The sequence below is a fragment of the Erithacus rubecula genome (genome assembly GCF_903797595.1).
Source record: "Erithacus rubecula genome assembly, chromosome: 21".
Taxonomy (NCBI): domain Eukaryota; kingdom Metazoa; phylum Chordata; class Aves; order Passeriformes; family Muscicapidae; genus Erithacus; species Erithacus rubecula.
In genome coordinates, this window is record NC_136673.1 from 116,517 (window position 1) to 141,764 (window position 25,248).

The window sequence follows — 25,248 nt, forward strand, 5'->3', positions numbered from 1 at the left end:
ACACACACACACACACACACACAAACACGTAGTTCTGACTGCACAGCAGACACACCTGAGTGTATTTTCTTCAACTGCTTCCTGGATAGAAGTGATATTTTCAAGTATCTCTTTTATGGAATCACTAATTGTCAGCATTTGTGTTACTAATTCTGCACCAGTGGAATGCACAAACCCCAGACTTACACTTCAGCAAAAATGCTGAAGTTTCTGCAATTGGATCTGCAAGGCAGTATATGGGCTGGGTGACATCAAGATTGGCAATGAAGTTATATCCATTGTGAGAGTACAGCTGCAGGGAAATTGAACTGTGGGCTCAACCAAATACATTTACCAATCCATCAAAAACCCCTGTACTTTTTACAGAAACTATTTCAGGTGACTGCTGTGAAAAAAGTCAAAAACAAAAAACCAAAATCAATTAAACCTCCAAAAAACAAGGCAGAAAAGTCCTTTGTCCTCTGGCTGGTCTACATATGTAACATTCCTCAGGATAATAGCTTGGTAGTTTAAATAAGCATCAGTGAACTAGGTCATTAGACATGTTCTAATGAAGTCACACAAAGTAATAGAAAGCGATAAAGTTAAAAACTGAGCACAGTCATTCTCTCCCCGGAAACTTCATATTTGTTTTGACAGAATATTATTCTACAATTTTTGTGAAGCTTTGGTATGTTAAGAAAAAAACCCACAGTACACTAATTCCACTGGATTTAGGGGTTGATAATACGTGAATTCACAGATTTGTCTGGCACTGATTTGTTTCAAAAATACTCCAGAGAGCTGTAAAAGTTTGTCAGGAAAAGTATCACAGAGGAAGAAAATGTAAACCAAAGAGTAAAGTTTTTCTGGACAGTCTGCAAATTTATATGAAGCAAACTTAGTTCTTTCATTCCTACCCTAAGTCCTGTGTAAGAAAAGCAGACATAGTACACATGAAGCAATGATCAAGAACTTGCACAAGGATTAGATAATCCTCATTTCCACAGAATGACTGGCTGCTAAAGCACTTAGCACAAACTATTTATTAGTTGCCAAAGCAACCAGTAAAACAAATGGCAAAACTAAATGTCAAACTCAGTGTTTACATGGAAAATGATGGTGTGGGGGTTTTTTATTCTAAAATGCTTAAACTGCTGTAGAGATATCACTAATGTAGTATAGCTACTTCAGAGAGTTACAAATGTGCAAACATTTTCAGGCTTTCTTCCTTCTGTTTCTACGTTTTCAGCTCCTATATCAGACAGTCTACATCCAATAACTGACCTCTTCTAATTAATTAAAATAAATAATCTAAGTTCATTGTGGGCTGAATTTTACCTCAATGACAAAGAAGAGAGTATATACCTGTCTCTAGGTGTGCAAATTGTGAGGAACTTCAGTTGCTTAGAAGGCTTACATTTGCCATATATTGCATTAAATCTTTTCCTTTGTTCTGGGAAAATGTATTGAGTTATACCTTCCAAAACAGCCTAACAGCTATCCCATAAATGGCAAGCACCTTTCAGCTAAGGCTGCAGGAACACAGATGTCTTTTACAGCTAATTCAACTCGAAAATGTGAACAGCTAGCATACTTTATGCTCTCCAGCTACATTCTCTCTCTCTCTCTTTCTCTCTCTCTCCAACCACAGCAAGGCAGAATGAACAGACTGAAGCTGCTGCCAAGGAAGTTGTGTGAATCACACGGTTCCTGAAAGCATTTGACTCAACTGCTTAAGACTCCTTCTGAAATGCTACTTGCAAGGGACAAGAATCTCTGCAGTGTTATGGAAGACATTAAACCTTCCTGTGAAAGCACTATTCACAATAATATATGCATTTGGGAATTAAATGAGACCCTCTTAGCCACTAATATACAAAACATAGCTTGTCATGAGGCAATCACTTTAATCAGATGCCTGCCTCCTGTTTGAATTTACTGGAAAACTAGTTGGCAAAAGAAGTGGAAAATGGACAATGGTTTTCTCCAGCACTTTGCAAACAGAAATGCTGTAGGATTTAACTGTTTTTATTGAGCCTCACACTCAAAGATATTTCAAAACGAAAAAAATAAACCCACGATGTCTCTGGCTACAGCAAACTGTTAATATTTTTTTGAAAAAGAGAAAACTGGGTAGAAGATAAATTCATAGTGCTGGCAAGTAAAATCCAATTCCATCATCAACACATGCAATTATATATTAGAACACAAAGATGACACTATTCCCTGCACTTATTCCCATTATAGACTTTGGAATTATTACATTATGACATTGAGCTTTTTTTCTGTCTCTGTCTCTGGAAACACAGACTGATCTCTAAGGATGTCACAGGCAGAAGTCAACCAGACTTACTGCTGTTAGTTATATATTAACCTTTGGACTATCGTGACAACTGAACTGATGACCAACCTTATGGTCTTTATTTAAACTTTAAAACAGTTAATTTTCAGAGTATTGCTATTTCAGAGTATTATCAGACTCCCATGCCTTAAACTACTGACTGGAACATTAAACTACAGCCCAAAGTATTTTGAGATCATCTATTATCATTGTAGCTTACCAAATGCAAACTTCTGGCATACAATGTCCAAAGTAGAATTAATTTCAAGGTATAATTTTAATCCAAATAAATTGACAGCAATAACTGCAAATGTGCTGTTTTTAATTTTCCATGTTCAAGTATCTCATTACTGATATTTAAGTATTTTATTTATTTATAAATAAATGTATTTATTTATTTATTTATCAGTTTACTGAGTATTTCAGAATTATTCAAGACTAACATATGTCTATACTCCTATTTATTAATGTTGTGAAATAAACAAGAACTTATTGCCTTCATGCTTAGTTAAATTTCAATTTGAATTCATGCTAAGTTGCTTAATTTCCAAATGCATTTCTGTATGAAGAAAGTGTTCATTCAAAACTACTTTTAAACTCATCTAATTAAAAAAAAAAATCCAGTGAACTATTTCTTTATGTTTTACACAGCGATTAATAATACTGAGCATCATGCAGGGAAAGGGAAAGCACCTTCCCAAAGAAACTGAAGACCAGGTCAAATGTTTATCTGACTCTGGGAATAGCAATCACAATACAAGGACAAACAAGAGGCTCACTATAAACAACTGGGCACTTGGCAGCAGCCAACATGAAGAGCTGAGAGGCAGAGGGAAAACACAGGGGATGTTTCTTTGTTTTACATTTAGCATCTTTCTTTCTTTCCTTTACTTTGCCTTTCACTGGTGAGAAAAAAAAAGACATTTCAAATGCCAATTGAAACTGCACAGACTCCTTGGGCTCTGGACTCCTTGGGGTTTTACACCCACACGTGGTTTTACATGAGACAGAAAATTGGCCATTCAGGTTCAAGAGATTAAAACAGAACAGCTTTTGAGATAATGGCTCCTGCAGCAGGAAGTACATTTCACACAGCCTGCTGTTTGTTTAGTCAGGTCATAGCAATAAACAGCAGAGTAGTTTTTGTCAACTTATGGAATGCACTCTAGTTTTTCAGATGTTGCTAGAAGCTATTGTTGCTACAAATCTCCTGCTTTCCACAATGAAATTGTCTCAAATGTACATGATCACAAGGAAACCTGAAAGGAGAATTTCCTGTGTTATTCACTGCATTGTTTTTTTTTGTACTGCAAGAGGGCTCTTTTTTCTTTGCTTATTAAATAATGACAAAAATGCAAACATATGTAGAAAATCCCATAATCTGACACCTGTTCCAACACTAGCAAACACCCTGTGACATTCCTTGAACTGGAACTGCTTTTATACAAGTCAGCAATCTTGTTGACTCATGTTACTGATGTACCTGTGGGTTATCCCATATACTTAAGGGGAGGATTTCTGTAATTAAAATTATTTCCTTACTCGAATTTTCAAATCATATTTTATACCTGCAAGATCTTCTTTGGAGGAAACCAGTCGAGGAGAGCTGTTACCTGGCTCAATTCTTAAAGATAATCTGGAAAAACAAGTTTTTAGAGAAATTAACAAAAAAAAATTCTCAACAAAAGTTGAAAGAAATTGAAGAAGTAATTATTTTGGCAGTGCCAACTAGGAATTTTACTTTCTTGGAAGTGTAGTTATGTATTCTGTGATGCAACAAAACAGTAATTTTTTTTAAGTAAATCACTATCTGTCAGAACCAAGAAAGCAACTGTGAGGAAAGTCTATGAAAGCAGGAAGAGAAATCATTATTTGATCTTTCATCTCAGTTTAAAAACTTAAGTTCATACAGTCTTTCACCTAGGGAAAAAAACCTCAAAAGTTAGTAATTTAGATACAAACCTAACACTTTTGTTCCCTGTGAACATGAAAGCAAATTTGCTGTTACCATGTTGAAATGTACACACAGAAATAGCTATTTCATTACTGTAACTTTTACAGAAAAGAAGCTTAATAGGGCAAAGTGATCAACACTTCATAGTAAAACAAGCAATTAGAAGAAGGTATTGTATGCCATGCTGACTCACTCCATGTGCTTTATTATGTACTCACTCACTCACTCACCCACCCACTCACTCACTCACCCACTCACTCCCTCACTCACTCACCCACTCACCCACCCACTCACTCACTCACTCACTCACCCACCCACCCAGTCACTCACTCACTCACTCACCCACCCACTCACTCACTCACCCACTCACTCCCTCACTCACTCACCCACTCACTCACTCACCCACCCAGTCACTCACTCACTCACTCACCCACCCACTCACTCACTCACCCACCCAGTCACTCACTCACTCACTCACCCACCCACTCACTCACTCACCCACTCACTCCCTCACTCACCCACTCACTCACTCACCCACTCACTCACTCACTCACCCACCCACTCACCCACTCACTCACTCACTCACTCACTCACTCACTCACTCACTCACCCACTCACTCACTCACTCACCCACTCACTCACCCACCCAGTCACTCACTCACTCACTCACTCACTCACTCACTCACTCACTCACTCACTCACTCACTCACTCACCCACCCACCCAGTCACTCACTCACTCACTCACTCACTCACTCACTCACTCACTCACTCACTCACTCACCCACTCACTCACTCACTCACTCACTCACTCACTCACCCACCCACTCACTCACTCACCCACTCACTCACTCACTCACTCACTCACTCACTCACTCACTCACTCACCCACCCACCCAGTCACTCACTCACTCACTCACTCACTCACTCACTCACTCACTCACTCACTCACCCACTCACCCACCCACTCACCCACTCACTCACCCACCCAGTCACTCACTCACTCACTCACTCACTCACCCACTCACTCACTCACTCACTCACTCACTCACTCACTCACTCACTCACTCACCCACCCACCCAGTCACTCACTCACTCACTCACTCACTCACTCACTCACTCACTCACTCACTCACTCACTCACTCACCCACTCACCCACCCACTCACCCACTCACTCACCCACTCACTCCCTCACTCACTCACCCACTCACTCACTCACTCACCCACCCAGTCACTCACTCACTCACCCACCCACCCAGTCACTCACTCACCCACTCACTCACTCACCCACTCACTCACTCACCCACTCACTCACTCACTCACCCACTCACTCACCCACCCACCCAGTCACTCACTCACTCACCCACTCACTCACTCACTCACCCACTCACTCACTCACTCACTCACTCACTCACTCACTCACCCACTCACTCACCCACCCACCCAGTCACTCACTCACTCACTCACTCACTCACTCACTCACTCACTCACTCACTCACTCACTCACTCACTCACCCACTCACTCACTCACCCACCCACTCACTCACTCACTCACTCACTCACTCACTCACTCACTCACTCACCCACCCAGTCACTCACTCACCCACTCACTCACTCACTCACTCACTCACTCACTCACTCACTCACTCACTCATTCACTCACCCACCCACTCACTCACTCACTCACTCACTCACTCACTCACTCACTCACTCACTCACTCACTCACCCACCCACTCACTCACTCACCCACTCACTCATTCACTCACTCACCCACCCACTCACTCACTCACCCACCCACTCACTCACCCACTCACTCACCCACTCACTCACCCTTGTGTTCACAGCACTCCAACAAATCTCAATCTCCCAGTGCAGATCACTTCTGCCATTTCTCAAGTTTAGGCAGCCTTAACTTGACATGCATGGGTCCTTTACTCTGTACCAGTCTTACAAAAAGGTATGAAGGACTACAATATCAAGTAAATTTTAATGGAATAGGCATAAATCCAAAGGAAATAACTGCTGTCATGGCACAGCAGTGAACATGCACAAAAGATGGAAGGTTTCTAGCTGCAGCACCCTGCTGTGCACCCCAAGTAAAGGCTTTCTGACTTCAAATAAAAACATGCCAAGGGGCAGAAGGAGAAACCCATGACAGCAGTTCAAAATCCTATGTATGGCTCAGCCACCACTTCCCTTATTATTCTTTATTTGGAATAACTTTCAGTTCCTTCTCTACAATATTGCAACATTGTCAATTATGTTTTAGTGTGAAGCCAGTTAACAAATCTACGGACCATTTCATGTTTTCAAATTTCTATTCTTCTGACAGTACTAGATCATTTAATTACCCAAAATAATGTATTTCAAGTAGTAAATGAATAATTTTCTTTCTATCAATTTGATTTCTGTGACCAGGAAGCAGTAAACATAACTCTCCTAGAGATTTACAATAATACAAATCAGTGCATGATTCAAATGTTGATCACATGGGAATTTCTTTCAGTATGGAAAAAAGACAAAATAACTTAATGAAGTACTTCCCTGTAAATAAGGTGCTGTTGTGTGAATTTATCTTCCGTGTCTGTAGGAATGTTCCAGTTGCATCCCTTGGACAGTAGTTATTCTTTTGTTAAGGTTGATCTGTTCCTCACTACACTCAAACTTTATTATTGCCATGCTACGAGCTTTTACAAAGAAAGCTTTTTAGTTTTGTTGTTGTTGTTGTTTTAACAATCTTCTGCAGAAACTGTTCCACAGATGCTATTCAGAAATTTGGGTATTAAGCCCATTTTACTGGGTTAGCACATATTTGACAAACCAAAGTCCCCAGGCAAAGAATTCCAAATTGTTTCACAGTTTTCCTCCAAATGGAAGCAGACGACCCTCCTTCTGATAACCTATTACTGTTAATTTCTTCTGTGTCTGTCTGTACAAGGGAGATGTTACAGTCTTTTCCCACATGTGAAAACAGCATTTTTACTTTTTGTCAGCTTTGAGAAACTCATGTCTGAAGCTTCTTCCTTATCCTGCATCACAGAAGGTACTCAGTTTCATTAGTCCTCTGTGGCAATAGCCACAGTTTATTTGGTCACTGTGGAAACATTTATCTAGTAAGCCCATTGCTAAAAGATATGATTGCACTTCAGTCTACACAAGCAACAGCTTCTTTCTTTTACAGTGATGTGATTGTAATGCATTCCTCCTGGATTTTTTTTGCTTGGTTAGAATAAAATGAATTCAAATCTGAATACAAAGATTAGAGACCATATTTATTCCTAAGCATGCTGAACTGAATTGTGCTTATTAAGCAGGTTCAGTCAATAATTTCAGATAACTATTCACAGCATCACATATTTTTCATAGCAAGAATGGCAGGACTACCTCACATACCTGATAAGGCCAGAAATCATTTGTCTAATGTCACAATTTTTACCAACTTCAATAGCTTACTGTGTAACAAGCTCCTGAATCCAGTACAACTCTTCCATGTTTGAAAAACGGCACAGGTGAAATACTGCCTGTGAATATGTACATCAGAGGAAGTGCTAGGACCTGACAACAGATTTAAGGCAAGCACATTCTTATATCTTCTTTAGCAACAAAAGTAAGATTAACTTCCATGCAACTACTTGCACTATACTATTTCTCTCTTTCTGTCTAAAATTGTTCTTGCAAAGAAGCAAAGAAGAATGTAACAGCAGGAAGAAAGACCTTACACCTTTATGCTTTCAACAATGTTTTAGGAAGAGGCATGCTATGATTATGATTAGAAAGCACATGTATTGTGTGCTGCACTTAGAAATTCACTAACAGAGCAAAAAATGAGTCTTCAGTGCTATAAAATGAGATTACATCACTCCCCACTGGTCATATCCCCAGAATGTGAAGTTAGATCATGTTGGTTATCTGTTTGGTTATGTTCAACTGCACTCTGAATCTTAGCCCTTTCTATGTCCCTGACAGTTTGGACGACAACTTCAATGATGCCAGAATTCTGCAAAGTTTTCAGAAAAACTAGAATGCAATTTATCTATTTTCAATCTACGAAATTAAAAGAAAAACAAATAAATGTGAGCCTAAATATATTTTGGTAAATATAAAATACTCATGCTGACATGTTATATTTAAAATAAACTGCTGAGAAAAGGGAATATATTCTGACAGTGAGCTGTCATTCCTGAGCCACCTTCTTTTCTATTCCTCCTCTCCTCCAGAAGGCTGGAAACAATCAAAAACATTCTTTATTTCAAAGAAGAGATACTGACAATCAGTACAGTTTCAACCAGTCCTGGCTTGCTTGTCACCACACAAATTCAATTTTGCAGTACCTCTAACACCATTTTCCGTGAGCAGCACAAGTTCCATGAATGCACACACGTGCTCAGTGTCTCCCAAACAGGACTCCTGGAGCAAGAATCTGTGGCCCCTGAGAGGCTTAGGGTTATACTTTCAACAGATCAGTGCAGACTTTGAGACCTGATGTGCTTACCACCAACATGCATCATTCATATCTTCACACACCTAACGACATTCTCACAGCTGACTGTCCAACGTCATTCACTAGCATTGCTTTAAATAACAAAAGCCCTTAGCTCCAGTATGCCTAATACATCTTTCATAAGGCATAAAGACACTCTGTTTTCTGCTTGTCCCTGTGTATGATCAGAAATTCATCAAGGCATTGGGAAGGGCTGACCAGGGAGGTAATGAAATCATCCCTGGAAGTGTTCAAGAAACAACTGGATGTGGTACTCAGTTTACCTACTCTAGCTGAGTAGGTGGTGATCAGTCAAAGGTTGAACTTTATGATTTTGGAGGTCTTTTCCAACCTTAGTGATTCTATATTTCTATGATTCTATTTTGTGGAAGAGGCAGCCCAGCGACAATTACAGCTAATGAGTCATATGGCCACTGGACCACTATGAATCTCAGATTAACAGTGAAAGTTTCCTTCCGTCCTGCCTTTCACCACAATTCTTGGTGGAAAAGTTCTAGGGAATAGAGCTGCCTGGGAGGCTTATTGAAGATGAACTGCAACCAAGGTTCACTGTTACAAGTACTAATGTATGTACTAATATTTCATACAAGTACTAAGCACCTGCCATTTAATCCTGTTCCCATAGGACTGGAACTAACATGGTACAGCTAGGACTTCCACAGCACCAGCACTGCTAAGAGTCAGGATAGACTTTTAATTGACTATCAACTTCTCTTGAATGTTTTTCCATAGCATCTTGCCTTTCTGAACCTAAATTTGAACTGATTTTTCTGTAAGACATCTTATTACTATATTGCCTAATATACTCTGAAGAACCAAATTATAGGCATAGATAGCAGCCTCATTGTCCTGTCTGGACAGATAATACTGTAATACAAATAACAGTCTTCAAACTGGTTTCAGTGAAAAAACAACTGTGAGAATACAAGGCCTGGCCTAACAATGCCAAAAGGTCTGCAAAAAATTTTATAGGAATGGCTGCAAGGTATGTCTGGTTAGGAGAGGATGTGGCATTGTGCCACAATGTTACATACTGCTAAAACTGAGCAGCTTCTGCACAAACAGGCTGACCAAGAAAGATCTATTATTTTTAGGATATGACATCATTGTCAGGGGTTTTCTGGAGCATTCCTACTTGCTGACAAGCACAAACCTAAGGGAAGCAATTGGACTGGCACAAAAACTTGTAGAGAAAAGCTTTGTTTATATAAAGTGTCTGCCATATTTTCCTTTCCAGCGTAATTGAGGTTCTCCTTTGGCAAAACGTGTGCCGGGATTCTGCCAATACGTTTTAGGACAACTATCTCAGCGTCTCTCCCTGACAGATTGGTACTGAGATAATTCTGCTCTTCATGCCAAAGGTCACACATACCTCTCTCTGCAGAGAGCACTAATGCTGTCCCTGGCTCAAAAAGAGCAGTCACTGCAAAGAAAAAGATGGAAGAGATTCTTACCCGCTCTAAAAACTTAGTACTGTCCCCATTTTTAAGGCTTACAGTTTCTTTTGGCAAAGGACCAGAAAACACTATGAAACTAAAGATCCATTAAGGGAACCTGAGAGGAAAATGTGAAATCAAATACCCAAAACAAAATAAAAAAACTTCTTACTAGGTGCAAAAATGGAAGAAGAATGAGAATTCTCTTTAAGGGTAGATGTGATGAGTTTAGATTAATTTAATTTTTTTTTTTTTTAATTTAAAGTTCTATTTTGATGAAACAAACAGGGTAGAAAAAGTTCTCCAACGTATACAAGCTGTAGCGACTTTCCTGTGGTAAGAATCAAATCTTTCCCTATTTTTAATACCTTCTGTGACTTTAGTTCAGTTTTTCATTGCCACAGTGAAGCCTAGAAAGAAGACCACTAAACTTCATTGAATTAATCTCACAAATAACTAAATCCAAAGAAAAAGTATTAAATTATCTATAAGATGTATAAATTACCTTCAAGCATTACCAGCAACATTGCTGCTAAAGTTACATAAATATTCAAATTTAAAGTAGAATTACTTCTATTTTTTACAAATATTAGGTTATGTATAGCTAATTGTATAGCTTTGCATTGAGCTTGGTTGAGCTACTCAAAACCTTGGTTCCTTAGCCTATGACTTAATTTGCTAGTTCTTTCAGAATTACTGGCTGGGGATTCTCTCTTTCTTGAACTTGAGCACATCCACATATTGACCAACGTGCTCTCTGGCATCTGCTTCAAACCTCTGTTGGGGTTAACTCTTCTCCAGGTCTTTTGTAAACGTTGCTTTAACACACTTAACCCCCCAAAACTTAAACACAAATCATAAATATTAACTTATTAAAAATAATAACTTGAAATTGGTAGATGTTCTCAATGTATTATTCATAATACTATAGAGACAACGCTGGATACCTTGGAGATGACTTACTGTTACTGAATAAACTTCCCAGAACACAATCATCATGTAATAGAATGAAGACTAGATTTTCATCTATTCTGAACTCTTACTTTTCACGAGTATATTTCACCTTGTAAATCTGCTTATAGTCATAAAGAAAGATTGTCTTCCTGGATTTTGCTTAGCAGAAACACCCTAAAACATCTTAAGCCAAGGGCTTTTTTGTTCAGCTCTTCATAAAACAAATGACTAAGTAATCTTTCTGTCAAATTTCCCAATACCTGGAGAAAAGAACAGCACTTACTTGTAATTGTCATCTTCTACAAATTTCTGAAGTTCTTCAATGTAATGGACAGACTTCAAATACTTTTGCACATGGGGAAGTGTTGTGAGATAATCTGTGGCATGTTCAAGCAAACAAACAAAAACCATTAACATTTATGTTGACCAAAACTGTTATTTTTTCAGGTTTTTTTCTGGTTCTTGTGATACCTTCATGGAAACAGAATTTGAACCTCCCTAAAAAATAACCTGGGCAGAAATACTACTTTAACTCTAAAAAGGTGCTAAAGACTTGATTGAGCAAAAGTGATGCTCTCAGTTGTTAAAGAAAATACAGATGCATTTCATCATCATGAAAGCTGGTGGATTTTATTTGATGCTATCTCACTGGTGGGAAAAAATTATCTTCTGCAAAACCTACTTGCATTTTTTGTTCACTGTTCTGGGAAACATCAAAGCCTGATGCTTTGGTATTAGTGGTTCTCACATGTCCAAGAATGAAAGACACTGAGTTCAGAATGAGAGAAAAACATTTTGACACATAGTGCATAGACAGGAACATGCCCTGTAGTACCTAACTTGATTTTTGTGCTCTTGCAAAGCTAACTGTTTTAAAGGCACCCATTTTCCCAGAGTATTGTTTCAAGGCCATATTTTAATTTTCATCTTGATTTTCAAAATTAATGCATAGAACTGCAGAAAGCTCCCAAAATTGTAAAAAGGAAAGGGTCAATGAAATAACATGGTCTCTTTGTCAACCAAAGTATTAAGAGACAAAATGAAACTCACAATAAGAAAATGACACCTGAATAATCTAGCTATTCAGAATCCTGCATTATTATGCCTAGTTTCTGCCTTTAAATACTTCAAAATACCAAAGCTGACAAAAAAGGATAAGGGCTGGACACTTAAGCATACAGTTAATTGTTAACATCTCACCTTGTTTTTTCACAATCTAACAATCCTTTTTTTTTTAAGCTCTCCAAAACTGCAGTTTTTAGATTTTCTGAATTTGATTGCTTAGGTGCACTCAAGGCTTTTCTGCATGTAACACATTTAAGCAATGAAAAGTCATTCTAAGTCACCAAGAGTACACTGATTATTCATTAAGACAACAAAACCAGCACATTTCTTGATATACAGTTTCACTAGCAGGCTAGAACTGCAGAAATTATTTTTAGAGTTAAATCCTTCTAACAAAAAGAAGCAACCCCTCATACATACGTGCAAAAGCTTAGCACAGTTGAACAACTGCTGTATAGACTGAAATATTTGTATTTCATTTTGTAAATACATCACCAGAACACTAGAAGTTATTACCAAATGAACACATTCCACACTCTAGACATGGTATCTACTGCAAAGTAAAGGGAAGATATGAAGATAATTCTCTGATTGCTGCTGGTGGAAACAGCATATAAGCCAAATGCAATAGCTGCAGTTGCAAGTATGTCCTTTGTATCCCACAGGTAACAGTAAATTCTACACAACCTCTGTTACAGCTCCTACAATTTAGAATACATGCTTATCTGCCCTACTTACTGGTAAGATTGAAGCTATATGGAGGGGAAACTACATCACTTACTAGTGTTCAACTCTACCAACGTTAGCCTCTTGTGTTCCCTCAGGGCCAAAATCTGCTTCCACAACTTTGCACTAAAGAAATTTTAGTTAAGGATTGATAGGCATAACAAAATTTACCAACCATAGTTGCAGGATACTTGCAGATCAGCTATTATTCGGAGAATATTGTTCATTTGATTGGATCTTTGTTCATTCTCCATTATGCTGTCTGAAGCAGGATATGCAGAATCAATGTAGATTAAATCCAAGAGATAAATTCCTGAAACAAACAAATCAATCAACCAATCGATCTAGTGTTTCAAACAGAAACAGTTGCATAATTTTTAATGAATATTGCAGCCAGAGGCTGTTTACCCCTGCTGTGGTCTGGGCCCATTAAACAAAGGAGAATTTGAGATTTGCATTTTGAAAAGTTCAGTAATTACTGTTTGAGTTCTATGACACCCCTTAAAAAGACAGAATAGGTTTTTTGCACTTAGGCTACTGCCTTCTATGAGCAATTTGCAGGACCATAAAAAGGACACTAAAGAAAGAGTGCAAGCTGCCCTAGCAGCAGTGCTGATGGCAGGGGACACAATGCTGCTGGTCACACGACCAGAGACCACTGCAATGCCTCCTGTGGCTGCCACCAGCCTTCAAGATCTCCATTAACTTTTCTGCCCTGAGACTTAAGAATACTTTATGGAAATCCCTTGCAATACTTTTTCTCACTTAAGCTGAGCTCGTCACATATTTGTTTATTCAGGTCTCTGCCATCCTGAGCAGTATGTTGCTCACTGGATCCCATTATGTTATGTCCAGCATTAGCCAGGCTGCAATATGTAATTTCTTTACACTGCTAAGGGAGGAATGAATGAAGAAATCATATGACCTGTTATTGAAAATAGAGGAGAGAGACTAAGAGGCAGCAACAAGCCAGAACAAATTCAGTTTGTTATGAACTGTTAACTGCTTTCCTTGGGAACCATAAGACCATAACTAAAATGTCTCTCAAGTCTCCAGCAATCTGTGAATTTGGACTATGAAAGAACCATATATGCTCATTAGGCCCACTGACATGCTAAATAGGAGAGTACTCCAGTGACCAAAGGTAATTCAATAATCCCACCAAAACTGAAAGGGACGTTTAGACCTTGTAAATGAGAGGAATAGAGATGGCTTAACAACAGAACAACATACAAACCAATGGGAATTTCCGGTCATGCTGGAGTTAAAACAAAGAAAAAAGATGCTTAGAAATCAGGTCAAGTTTTACACTCTAACCTTCTGCAATGACACAGACCAGTTCTCCAAAAATTTTCTTCCCACATTAAACATTCTCTCTTGAAGAAGTAATATATCTCATAAATATGAGTACAGTTAATAAAGCAGAGGTTCATATGGCTCAGACTACCTTAACAGTTTTATCTTAAGAGTAACCTGGGGTATTTATTGCTTTCTCCCAGAAAGTACCTTCTGAAAACTATTTTCAACTTATCTTCACTTCTCTTTCTACACATTTCTACCTCTAGAAAGACAGAATATATCATCAAGGTTACTAATGATTTGAGTGATTGCTTTATTTCCTCTCTTTTCTCAATACAAAAGAAGACAAAGAAACCCCTGTTATTGTAATTTATATTATTAGTTACATCTGCAGTTCTGGACCTACTGAGTAAATATGCCGATGTGATTCTGCTTCTCTCAGCTACAGTAATTTCCCAAGCCAAAGGATGAGTGAGTATAAAGGAAAAGGGAGTAATCAGGGTTTCTTTTCCCAGATTTTCAAAATATATACAAAAGCAGAGAGCTAAAAAGAAAACATGTTTGACTTAATGTGATTAGAAGACAATTTTATACAAGTTTGTCAAGAGCAGCAATCCCTGCTCTTCCTTTGTCCTTTTTCACTCTTGTGAAGATAAGCTATTAATTATACCAGTTAATAAACTCATACAAAATCTCATACAAAATTTCACATATCATACTAGAGAAACATAAACAGCACTTAGGTCCTGCTTTGTTGCCACATCTCAGTCTTATTTAGATTTTAAAGGGGAAAAAAACCCCTATTATTATTTTCAGCTTTTCTAAACTTTCTCTGAACAAGAGCTTCAGCCACACTGGGAAACTGCTTTGGCCACATTCAAGAGATTCTAACACCTACACAAAACCAGCATGGACCAAGCACCTCACACTTCAAAATGAGGGAAGAACTCCAGTTTCCCTAGTATTAGAATGGATTTGTAGCAGTTTAGTGTTGAGCAAATCCTGAGTCCCCAAGGTTTTGCAATGGCCTGGAGACCCAACCTAGACAAGGCTCCATGCAGCAACTCTTCACTGTCCCCTCCTGTGAACATCAAAGCAAAGAGTCACAGCTGTAAAAATTCTATTTGCTCACAGCCTCTACACCACAACTTACACCTTATGGCAGCCTGGGGCAAAGCCACTTTCCAGCTATTTTGAGCAAGTCTGCAGCTATTCTCATAGATATTATAGGTATAAACACACTTCCACTCTGGAGCAAGGGTTGTAAACATTTTTTCAGGACAAAGAATCTATTTTCCAAGACAACATACAGATGAGGACCAACAAGTACCAAAAAAGGATGAAAAGGTGTTAGCCTAGGCCCTGCAAATTCCAAATAAAAGTGTAAGGAAATGGGCTTTTGGCAGGGAGTAGGTTGCAGGAAGAAAAAACACAAATTGATAGATGTTAAAAAAATTAAACTGCATGTAATACATAAGAACATAAAGGAACACATATTTTGTAATTACACACCAAGCTACACCTTTCCCATATAGTTCCTTTCCCTTTCTTCCTTTAAAGCAAGAAGGATAATTAGGTTTTTATGATTTTTTTTTAAAATCTGGGCAGTGATATTTTAAACTCTTCTTTATATATGATGTGATAGTAGGTATAGATAAGGATCAGTTTGTTTTGCACAGAGGAATGACAAAATTATTCCCTTCAGCAAAAGACTTCAAGACCCGTTCCTCAAAGGAAAGCCTCAGGGCTGCCTCATGCCAAAGCAAACACACAGCACTAGCTTTTCAAATTTTGGCTCACATTTGTGCTACTGTGCACTGAAAAAAGCTAGGATATGAGGCCATCGGGATATTTTCCAGAGGGTGAGCTCATGGGCAGCTTCTTCCACAGGCAAGTATCATTTTCCAGTGATACTCACTTTTCTCTGTTGTCACCAGAACTAATTTTTGCAGCTGGATATTGTATGCAGACAATAGTGTTCATTAGTTTATGGTCCCATGGAAGTAACAACACATGCTAATGAAAAGCACAGCCAAATAATCCAGGACTTTCATTAATGAAAATCATTCTGTCTAAAGGGAACCAATTATTTTTAAGTTGGCAGAAGAAAACCAAACCTGTAACACCAAAACTTCTACTGGAGAGATCAAACAAAGCAGTAACATTACCAACAGTTTAAAGACAGGAAAACATTAGTACAGCAAAAAATTGAACTTCAAATGTAGCAGCCAATGACATCTGGCTAGCGTATTTTGAGTGCTCCATCCACCAGACAAGAATTTCCAAGAAAATTTTACTGCAAAAAACATATATGGAGAACTGCAGCGTTCAGCAGGATGCAAACCTAAGTCTGTATACTTGTGTCTTGATTTACAGTTAAGCTTCTCCTACTATTCTCTTTGTTCCATACTCAAGGCTCCTGAGAAGGCAAGTGCTGAGGCAGATAATAAATAAGCATACTTTGGAATTGATGGGTACTAACAAAGACATCTTAGGAAAAATACTCCCAAGCCTTTGAAAATCAATGGTTATTCAGATTCACTCAGTTCTGAAGAACGTGAGCTGGAGAATGTAAGCTTCAAAATGTTTGTTCCTTGCTAAGAAAGACTGACATAACACACTATAAAGAGAAAACACTTTCAGTCCAGTAAATCACATGTACAAAGTGATACAAATGAAAAAACTTGGACAGGTATTACTTCAAATAGCAGTAACAGAAACAAAGAGGAATCTGTTTTTTAAGGCATTTGCCTGCAAGTTAGAAAGCCTGGGTTCAAGTTTTCTGTCCTGTCACAGATTTCTTTGACCTGAGCAGCACAATTTATTCTTAATGATTAAGAATTTCAAATCTCTTTGTGGGTTTATGACAATTTGCAGGCACAAGGTGTAATCCAAAACTTACAGCACCTAAAATTGTTTCACAAATATACACTGTTGCAAAACTGATCATTAAAAAAAAATCTTTGCAGATAAAGACTGAAAACTCGCATCATTATCAACTGTGTCTTTTTTTTTTAACTTTTTTTAAAAACTTTTCTTTATAATGAATATAAAACTATAAAATTGTAAAATATAGGGCTAACAAACTTAAAATTTAGGTGGTTAAACGACACCACTAGGGCATACCTGATATATATTTTCATGCATAGTGCTCTGTTAAGTGTCTGTGAAATTCTGCAAATACAAGTAAGATAGGAAACAGCTGCTGTACGACATTTTTGTCAGTCAGACACTGACTACTTTGCAACAAAAAATAATTAGCTGATAGAGAAGTATTTCACACTAGCCTGAGGACTTCAATTTATTATTCTTACATTTGGATCAAGTACTATAATAAACTATCACATTTATTTGGTAAATTGTACTATTACTGTGAAAACCACAAACGCATGCTGTATAAGGAGGTTAAAGGAAAAGTTTAATGTTTTAATGGACAATTTAGTTCCCTACTTACAATCATGGACACTTCTAAAGGTACTCACAGCCCCTGAATGCATATATGCTGCCGTGTAACACAGCTGCCTGGGCACAGAACATTCCTGCAGCACAGGGAGCAGGGTCTGCAAGACACTCAGGAACTGGCACACAGAACAGAAGACAAGCTATGGGAAGCAATTATTTTCCATTTTTGTTCCTCGCAAATTGAATAATGACACTGGTTTGATAGGAGAGCCAGAAGAGACAAGGATATGTTTCCAATTTGTAGTCAACTATACTTATGAAAGCATTTTCCTATATACAGTAGTGTGTTTGTATCACACTAAACAAAGCAGAGGATAGAGGGACAGCAACTTATCAGTTAACTATGTGGTAGAAAATCCAAATTACTACAGTCAGCAGTTTGTAAAACCAAAGACATTATTGTTAGGAGATTAGCTCATAGGCAAAAAAGCCAACTTTTTTGAGTTTGTGGTATCGCTGGTTTCGGGAAGACTGGATATTTTCCACGAATTAAGGGCTGGAAAAAGTTTGTACAAAACCAAATGTATATACTGTATATACTTGGTAGGATTTGGAATACTCTAAAATAACCTGAAGACAAACCTTTACAAAGGCAACACCATGTGATTTGTAACATACAGAAATGTACGCACTATAAAATGTCTCAAGAGAGACTTTCCTCATTTACGACATGGTCCCATGGATGGTCGTCAATGTGATTCCAGGATTGGAGGGCTTGTCAGGAGGGAAAAAGGCTAAAGGAATTGGGTTTCTTCAGCTTAAAGAAGTGAAGGGTTCCCTGGAAGGGAACCTAACTGCTCTTCCAGTACCTACAGAGTAGTCACAGGGAAGATGGAAATACTCTCTCCAGAGTGATAGCAACAGGTCAAGAAGTGATGGGAAGGAGTTCTATCTGCGTATTTCTCTGTGAATACACTTAAGTATTGAAATACGTTTTCCAGAGGAGGACGGCAATTTCCCTTACTGGAATATTCAATATATGGCTTGACTGGACACTGGACAAGCTAATTTATGGCCCCGCTTTCCACAGTAGGTAAACCAGATGATCTCCAAGGCTTTCTTCAAGCCACAACTCTACTGTTCTAGGACAAGTTTGATAAATGTGCTAGCCTATACTAATATCTATTATTGAGGGGGAGTTTGGAGTACAGCAGTTATATGGACTAATTTGCTGCAGCAGGAAGGCTCTTCTGTATGTACAAGCAGACAATGGACCCTGATTTTAACTGTGAATAAAGCAAGTGCTACAAGCAATCTCTTTTATCAGGAGAAACAAGAAAAACTTACCTTATAAAAATGTAGAGCTAGAGAGGGCACCTTATTTTGGCTCAATCTGGCTCAGCAACATCAACAAATAAAATCAAAATTTGATGTTCATCCCATGGTCTTTGCTGAGTAACCTCACCCTATTCAACCACTGGAATTATCCATCCCACATTTACCACTGCAGCAATGAAGCCTGTGAGAGTCCATGAGAGCCTCTCGTCTGTTTGTGCCCAACGACCCTCGCCTGAGCCCTGCGCTGGCCAGGGATGGGAGGAACACCAAGGGACTGTTCCGCAGGTGATGCCCACCAGGACTGCTTTCTCATGACAACTAGTCACGGGGCGCTGACTCAACAAAGCTCCCACAGATGGAAGAACAATGGACTGGTCAGTATGGGCTGCCCTGCGTGTGTTCATAACAACAAAGATGGTTTGGTGTGCCATGAAACGTCCTGTTTCCACCTGTTCCCCCGTGTAACGAGCTCCACATACAAGAGTCCATAAATCTTCCCACCTTTTGGCCAGAAGCCACTCGCTTTGGGAAAGGACTATAAAAGTGACTTTCTCAGAGGAGACCCCTGAGATCTCCCCAGATGACAACAGACATCTACTGGCTGGCTCCACGAGGATTCGTCTGCCCGTCTTGGTACCTATAATCTCGACCTCCCTTTCTCTCTCTCTCTCTCTCTCTCTCTCTGTCCCACTATCGCATTTTGGTTGGCACTAAATAAAGTGCATTTCTGTAAAAGTACACTGGTTCTGTCCCCTGCTGTGTCTTTTGCGCTCTGAGATCCATAAAAGAACCGGTCACGACTCCCACTCGGGTTGGGCGGATCGTGACAAAGCCTAATACGGAAAAATAGATCAATAAGTGCAGGAAAACCCAAGCAACTTTCAAACTAAGATATCAATTTGTCAAAGAAAATGTTACCAAGAACTCAACTGGAATTGCATTCAAGAAGTTGTACTTCAAATAGTCTCTGACTGGTGCAAATCATTTTGCTGTGCACTGAAACAGCCTAAAATATTCTGAAGCTGTCTGGAGCTTTCTATAAAAGCTTTTCCCCTAAACAAATCAGATTTTCTTCAGAATACTTTTAAATTTTCCCTCAAAATCCAGCTATTTCCTAATACTTTTCCCATTAATAAAAAAAACCACATTACAGAAGATCAATTGCCTTAAAAGTGACGCATTTTAATATTTTTAAACATATGCTATCCAATGAAAGCAGAAAATGCTTCAAAAAAGACCATAGGAAAAAGGCAAAGGTAAAATAGCTGTTTTCCAGACGTTGCTTCCTGTCAGCAGCAAGTGGTGCTTAGGGACTTCCTACGACAGATTTTATATAAACACTTTTGGGTCTGGGTGGTAATTTTTCTTTACAACGTTTTTTCTCTGGATCCATCCTTTTTTTTTTTTTTCTTTTTCCTGCTATTCCTACAAAACCACTTTTCCTATTTTAACTTCTGGGTTTGAAAAATCTTGTGGCAAATGAATCTGGCAACTTTTTAAGATTGCCAAGTTTTTATCTCTTTCTGCTTACCTTGAATTTCTGATCACTGACTCAAAGTTAATTTCTGTGACCTGATGTTTTATAATATTTTCACTCACTCTCAAAGCCAAGTCTTTCAAACCACTCCTTCCCAACTGCATTACCCTATTGAAGACAACTGTCAGATTTCACAGCCAGAAGTAACTGGATGTTAGTACTTTTCTTCTAATAGGATGTTTTATTCCCTAATCATAGACTTTAATGGAAGCTCAGTATTCTCAGTGAAAGACAAACCAACTATGAAATCTTTTGCAAATCACATCATTCAGCTTAAAGCCCCTTGAAAAACCAATGAACCGTATTTCACAGTATTACAAACGCAAGGAAAAGGTACACCCATGTGGTCCAAGCAGAATGCCCACACAAAGGCAAATCCCATTTTTCCTCTTCAGTCCTTCCCAAAAAGAAAATACCTACTGTTATCCAAACAATTCAGTTATACAACAAACACCTGGCACATCCAAATAATAGCTTCCTGCCATCTATCAAGTTAAGACAACTTTTCTTTTTCCCTGTAGACAAAACTGCTACAGGTTGAAGAAATAAGCTTTGTCATATGCTATTTGGAACAACCCATACACAAAAGCTTACAGAAACAGATTATTTAGACAGCTTTAAGAGACAAAAAACCACTCAGTACCTAATCAAAAGGCTGGTCTGTGTAAAAATATGTTTCTTGTTCAGTAAGGAAGACAATAAAAAAGTCAGATTTTGGCTATTTTTTATTTTTTTAAGTATTTTATTTATAACATAATTACCTGTAAGAGAATGCTAATGACAAAAAAAAAAAAACCACAAGAGAAACCTCTAGGCTCCTTCACTGAGTAAAAATTTTAGGCATTTACCTGCACTTATTTAAGTGTCTTAAAATGAATGGACCTGAACTATATGTTAAAGAGCTTAAAAGTGGTTATGGAAACCTTATGAATATGGGCCTAAATAAACAACCACATCCTCAGGAAATCATTTGTTTTTCAAGAACCTTGGTGCTGTGGGGCATAACTTCAAGTTAGAAACCTGCATTTTCCTACAAATGCAAAGAATCTAAAATTGTTCATTTTAAAACTAAAACTAAGTATTCCACCCAAGTAGTAATCTAGCTAGAGAATCACCTATCTAGCTCTCCAAGCAGTCAGGAACTGGAGATCGGGATCAGGAAACGACGACAGGAAGCAACCACTCCATATCCTGACAAACACCCAGGGTCAGCCACTCCTCTGCTCTTCCTGCTCCCACTGCCCTGCCCGCAGCAGCTCTGGGCATCCTAGGCTGAAAAAACACCTTGGGAAGGAAGGAGAGTGAATCAAACACATGTTGAAAGAAAGCTTAATGGGAATATTGCTAAATCTGTCAAAACTTAACAGAATTATCCCTTTGTGGTTCTACAAAGTCAACTTTTTCAGTGTAAAACTGGTACGTTGAAAAAGATTTGGACTGCTGTAATGCCAAGCACCCAGACTATGCTCCTAACTGGCACTGACACAGCCACTCCAGTCAGTCAGTCAGGGGTCCTCTCTCTTTAGAACAGAAAGGAATAAACTTCAGAGTTAAAATAGAAAATAATTAACATAACAACAGTAAGTTGAAGGAATCACAGGACATACAGGAAAGATAAAAAAAAAAATAAAAAACCTAAGGCATACTGAATTGATAGTGTAATATAGTTAGATGTGGGTTTTTTTTCTGATACTCACTTTTATTATGGAAATAATTTATCATCATAATAAAAACTACTTGTTATGGGTTATGTTTTGACTAGCTCCTCTCTCTACCCCCCACCATGGAGCTGCCGGCCCCTCCCCCGGGCTGTTTTATCTAGCCGGGTGTTTTTTCGGCTTTTGGGGCTTTTTGCCGCTGCTTCTGCTGCTGCTTCTGCTGCTGCTGCTTGCCGCTGCTTCTGCTGCCCCCCTGCCCCCCTTCCCTCCGCTGCTTCAGCTGCTTTTCCCCCCCCGGCTGCCTAAACTGCCCCTCTCCCTTTCCCCCCCCCCCCCCCCCCCCCCCATCCCTAAGGTTTGCACCGGCTCCAGAGGACACGGATCTGAACTTTGGAGACCACCTCTGGAAGTCTGCCAAAGAAGCTCTGCTGCCCTTCCCGGCGAAGATCTGCCGAGTTCATCTCAATCTGGGTCTGTGCTGGGAAGTGTTTCTTTTGTATTTTGTTAATAAAAAAGTTTTTTCCACTTTCCCCTGAAGAAAATTCTTTCCGAGCTTGGTGAAGGAAGGAATTGTAAGGGGGGGGAGGTGACCCTTTGGAGGTCTTTTTCCTAAAATTTGTCCCAAACTTGGACAAATTAATTTGGTGGCCCGTACGGGGAAACCAGAAAAGTGGAAAAAACTTTATTCTAATAATATTTTGTTTGCAACTGTTGGTATTGGTATGTCTATTGAATCCAGAATGTCTTTTGTTGTGGGAGCCTGCCTGTATGGGTGGTTATTAAGTTTCTTTGAAGTGTTAATACCGTTGTGGTCGTTGGGCTTGTTTACATATCCAGAGATAGCTCCGGTGCTCTCTTTAATACGAAGTTTTTGTATTAAAGGGGTATTAACCAAAATACTCATCGGGCTAGGCTTGGTGATAATGGCATATAAGAGATTTATAAGAATGTTAGAATCGGCTTCAGGAATATATAAATCATGGCTTGTGTTATTTCTTAGAGGAGAAGCAGGAAAAGAGGATTTTCTGCCTTTATTTCCTTTCCTCTCCTCTGAATTAGTTACATCTGTATTAGAAAATATTCAGACCTCCCTGAATATTAAGGACATTATCTTTTTGGCAGTTAATTTGTTAAGTCTTTGTTGCACCATTTACAGTTTATACAAAATTAAGGCCGAGATTTCTAAAGGGGCTGGGAGGACTCCTGATTTGGAAGTCAAGCTGGGCAGGAGGAATCTTGAGTGGAATGGCAAATGGGAGAAAATGGGCCAGATTTTAAAGGAGTTTTCTGACCCCATAATTTGGGAATTCCCATCAGAACAGATTCAAAATCCGATTGAGGTTGCAAGGTACTTAAAGGGGAAGTGTCAGGATGGTTCTAAAGAAAAAAGGATTATTGCAGTGAGCTGGGCCCTGGCACATGCATATCGTACCCTGCTAGGCACGATAGAGCAGGAGACAGAGGAGAGGGAACAGGGAGATAAATTATCCCCTATCCCAGTGACTCAAGTTGCAGCCAACCCCCTAGGCCAAAACCCAGCAGCTAAACTGGAGAACAAGCCCCAACCAATGGCTGTGGCTACTAGTACGAGAAGTGGGAAATGCACCAAGAAGACTGATAGGCTAGTGGAAGATGATGATGATGATGATGCTGGAGAGGGACCTTCAACACCTCCTGATGTAAAATCAGGAGTTAAAACAAGTAATGGAAGAGCAGAGACTAATAATGAATCCCTTTCCCTGAAGGATCTTCGTGGTTTAAGAAAAGATTACACCCGGAGACCTGATGAATCTATTATTAGCTGGCTGGTTCGTCTCTGGGATGCAGCAGGGGAGGCCACGGTTTTGGATGGCTCTGAGGCGAAACATTTGGGGTCTCTGTCTCATGATCCTGTTATCGACCAAGGTGTGATGAGGGGAGCTAACCCTCAAAGCCTTTGGGCACGGGTCCTGGATAGCGTGGCACAAAGATATCTCTGTGCAGATGACTTATATGTGCAGCAGACCCGATGGAAAACCATAGAGCAGGGGGTCCAATGCCTCAGGGAAATGGCAGTAGCAGAAATTATTTTTTCAGATGACGTAACAACTAGAAATCCAGACCTGGTACCATGTACACCGGTGATGTGGAGAAAACTTGTGTGGCTTGGGCCACCTGAATATGCGTCTGCCTTAGCGATAATGAAGAGAGATGAGGTGTATGAGACAGTACTCGATATGGCAAAGAAGCTTCGTGCATATGCGGATGCAGTACATGGCCCGACTCATGCTAGAATTGCAGCTGTGGAAACACGCTTGCGAGACTTAGAAGATAAAATAGAGAAAAATCATCGGAAACTCAGGGAGGAGATTAAGGAGGACCTCCTCCAAATTTCAGCTGTACAGATTAGAGACCCTGGTACCCAACGCAGACGTTCCCCCAGTTGGGAGAGGAGGTACACTCCCCGAGCTGAATTGTGGTTTTTCTTGCGAGATTCTGGAGAGAACATGAGAAGATGGGATGGGAAGCCTACGGCTGCTCTGGCAAAACGAGTGCGGGATTTGAAGGAAAGAAAGATTGAAAGAGGAAGTTCCACCAGAAGGAAAGCCGCTCCTGTCTCTCGCAGCCAAAGTGCTGAATGTGATACTGATAATGACATGTCTGATCCTCTTGAGGGAACTTCTAAGATGTATGCCCCAAAAAAGAAGGAGAAACAGGCTTAGAGGGGCCCTGCCTCTAGCCAGGGTGAGGCGAGGGAAAATCGTGTTTTTTGGACTGTGTGGATTCGATGGCCTGGCACTTCGAAACCACGGAAATATAAAGCTTTAGTGGATACAGGTGCACAGTGTACAATACTTCCATCAAGACACATGGGAGCAGAATCTGTTTCAATTGCTGGTGTGACAGGTGGATCGCAGGACTTCACCCTGGTGGAAGCGGAAGTGAGTTTAACTGGAAAGGATTGGAAGAAACATCTTATTGTGACTGGTCCAGAGGCCCCATGTATTTTGGGCATAGACTACCTTCGGAGTGGGTATTTTAAGGACCCAAAAGGACTAAGATGGGCATTTGGAAT

General features: G+C 39.4%; 1 protein-coding gene across 22 annotated transcripts in view; it reads right to left on the reverse strand.

The window, feature by feature from the left end:
* The window catches only part of RALGPS1 (Ral GEF with PH domain and SH3 binding motif 1), an 89,973-nt gene that overhangs the window by 26,380 nt on the left and 38,345 nt on the right, over positions 1–25,248 (reverse strand). For 20 of the 22 annotated variants that reach the window (XR_013776599.1, XR_013776600.1, XM_079324369.1 and 17 more), the window contains 3 exons: positions 13,135–13,272; positions 11,452–11,545; positions 3,892–3,959 (listed from right to left, as the gene is read on the reverse strand). The exons of 1 other annotated variant lie outside the window; for it this stretch is intronic. Coding sequence is in view for 19 of the 21 variants with exons in the window: in XM_079324369.1 (XP_079180495.1) it covers positions 3,892–3,959; positions 11,452–11,545; positions 13,135–13,272 (300 nt within the window). In the remaining 2 variants the exon portion in view is untranslated. Of the gene's footprint in view, positions 1–2,936; positions 3,583–3,891; positions 3,960–11,451; positions 11,546–13,134; positions 13,273–25,248 lie in introns of those variants that run through there. One more of the 22 variants, XM_079324365.1, reaches the window with a different exon arrangement.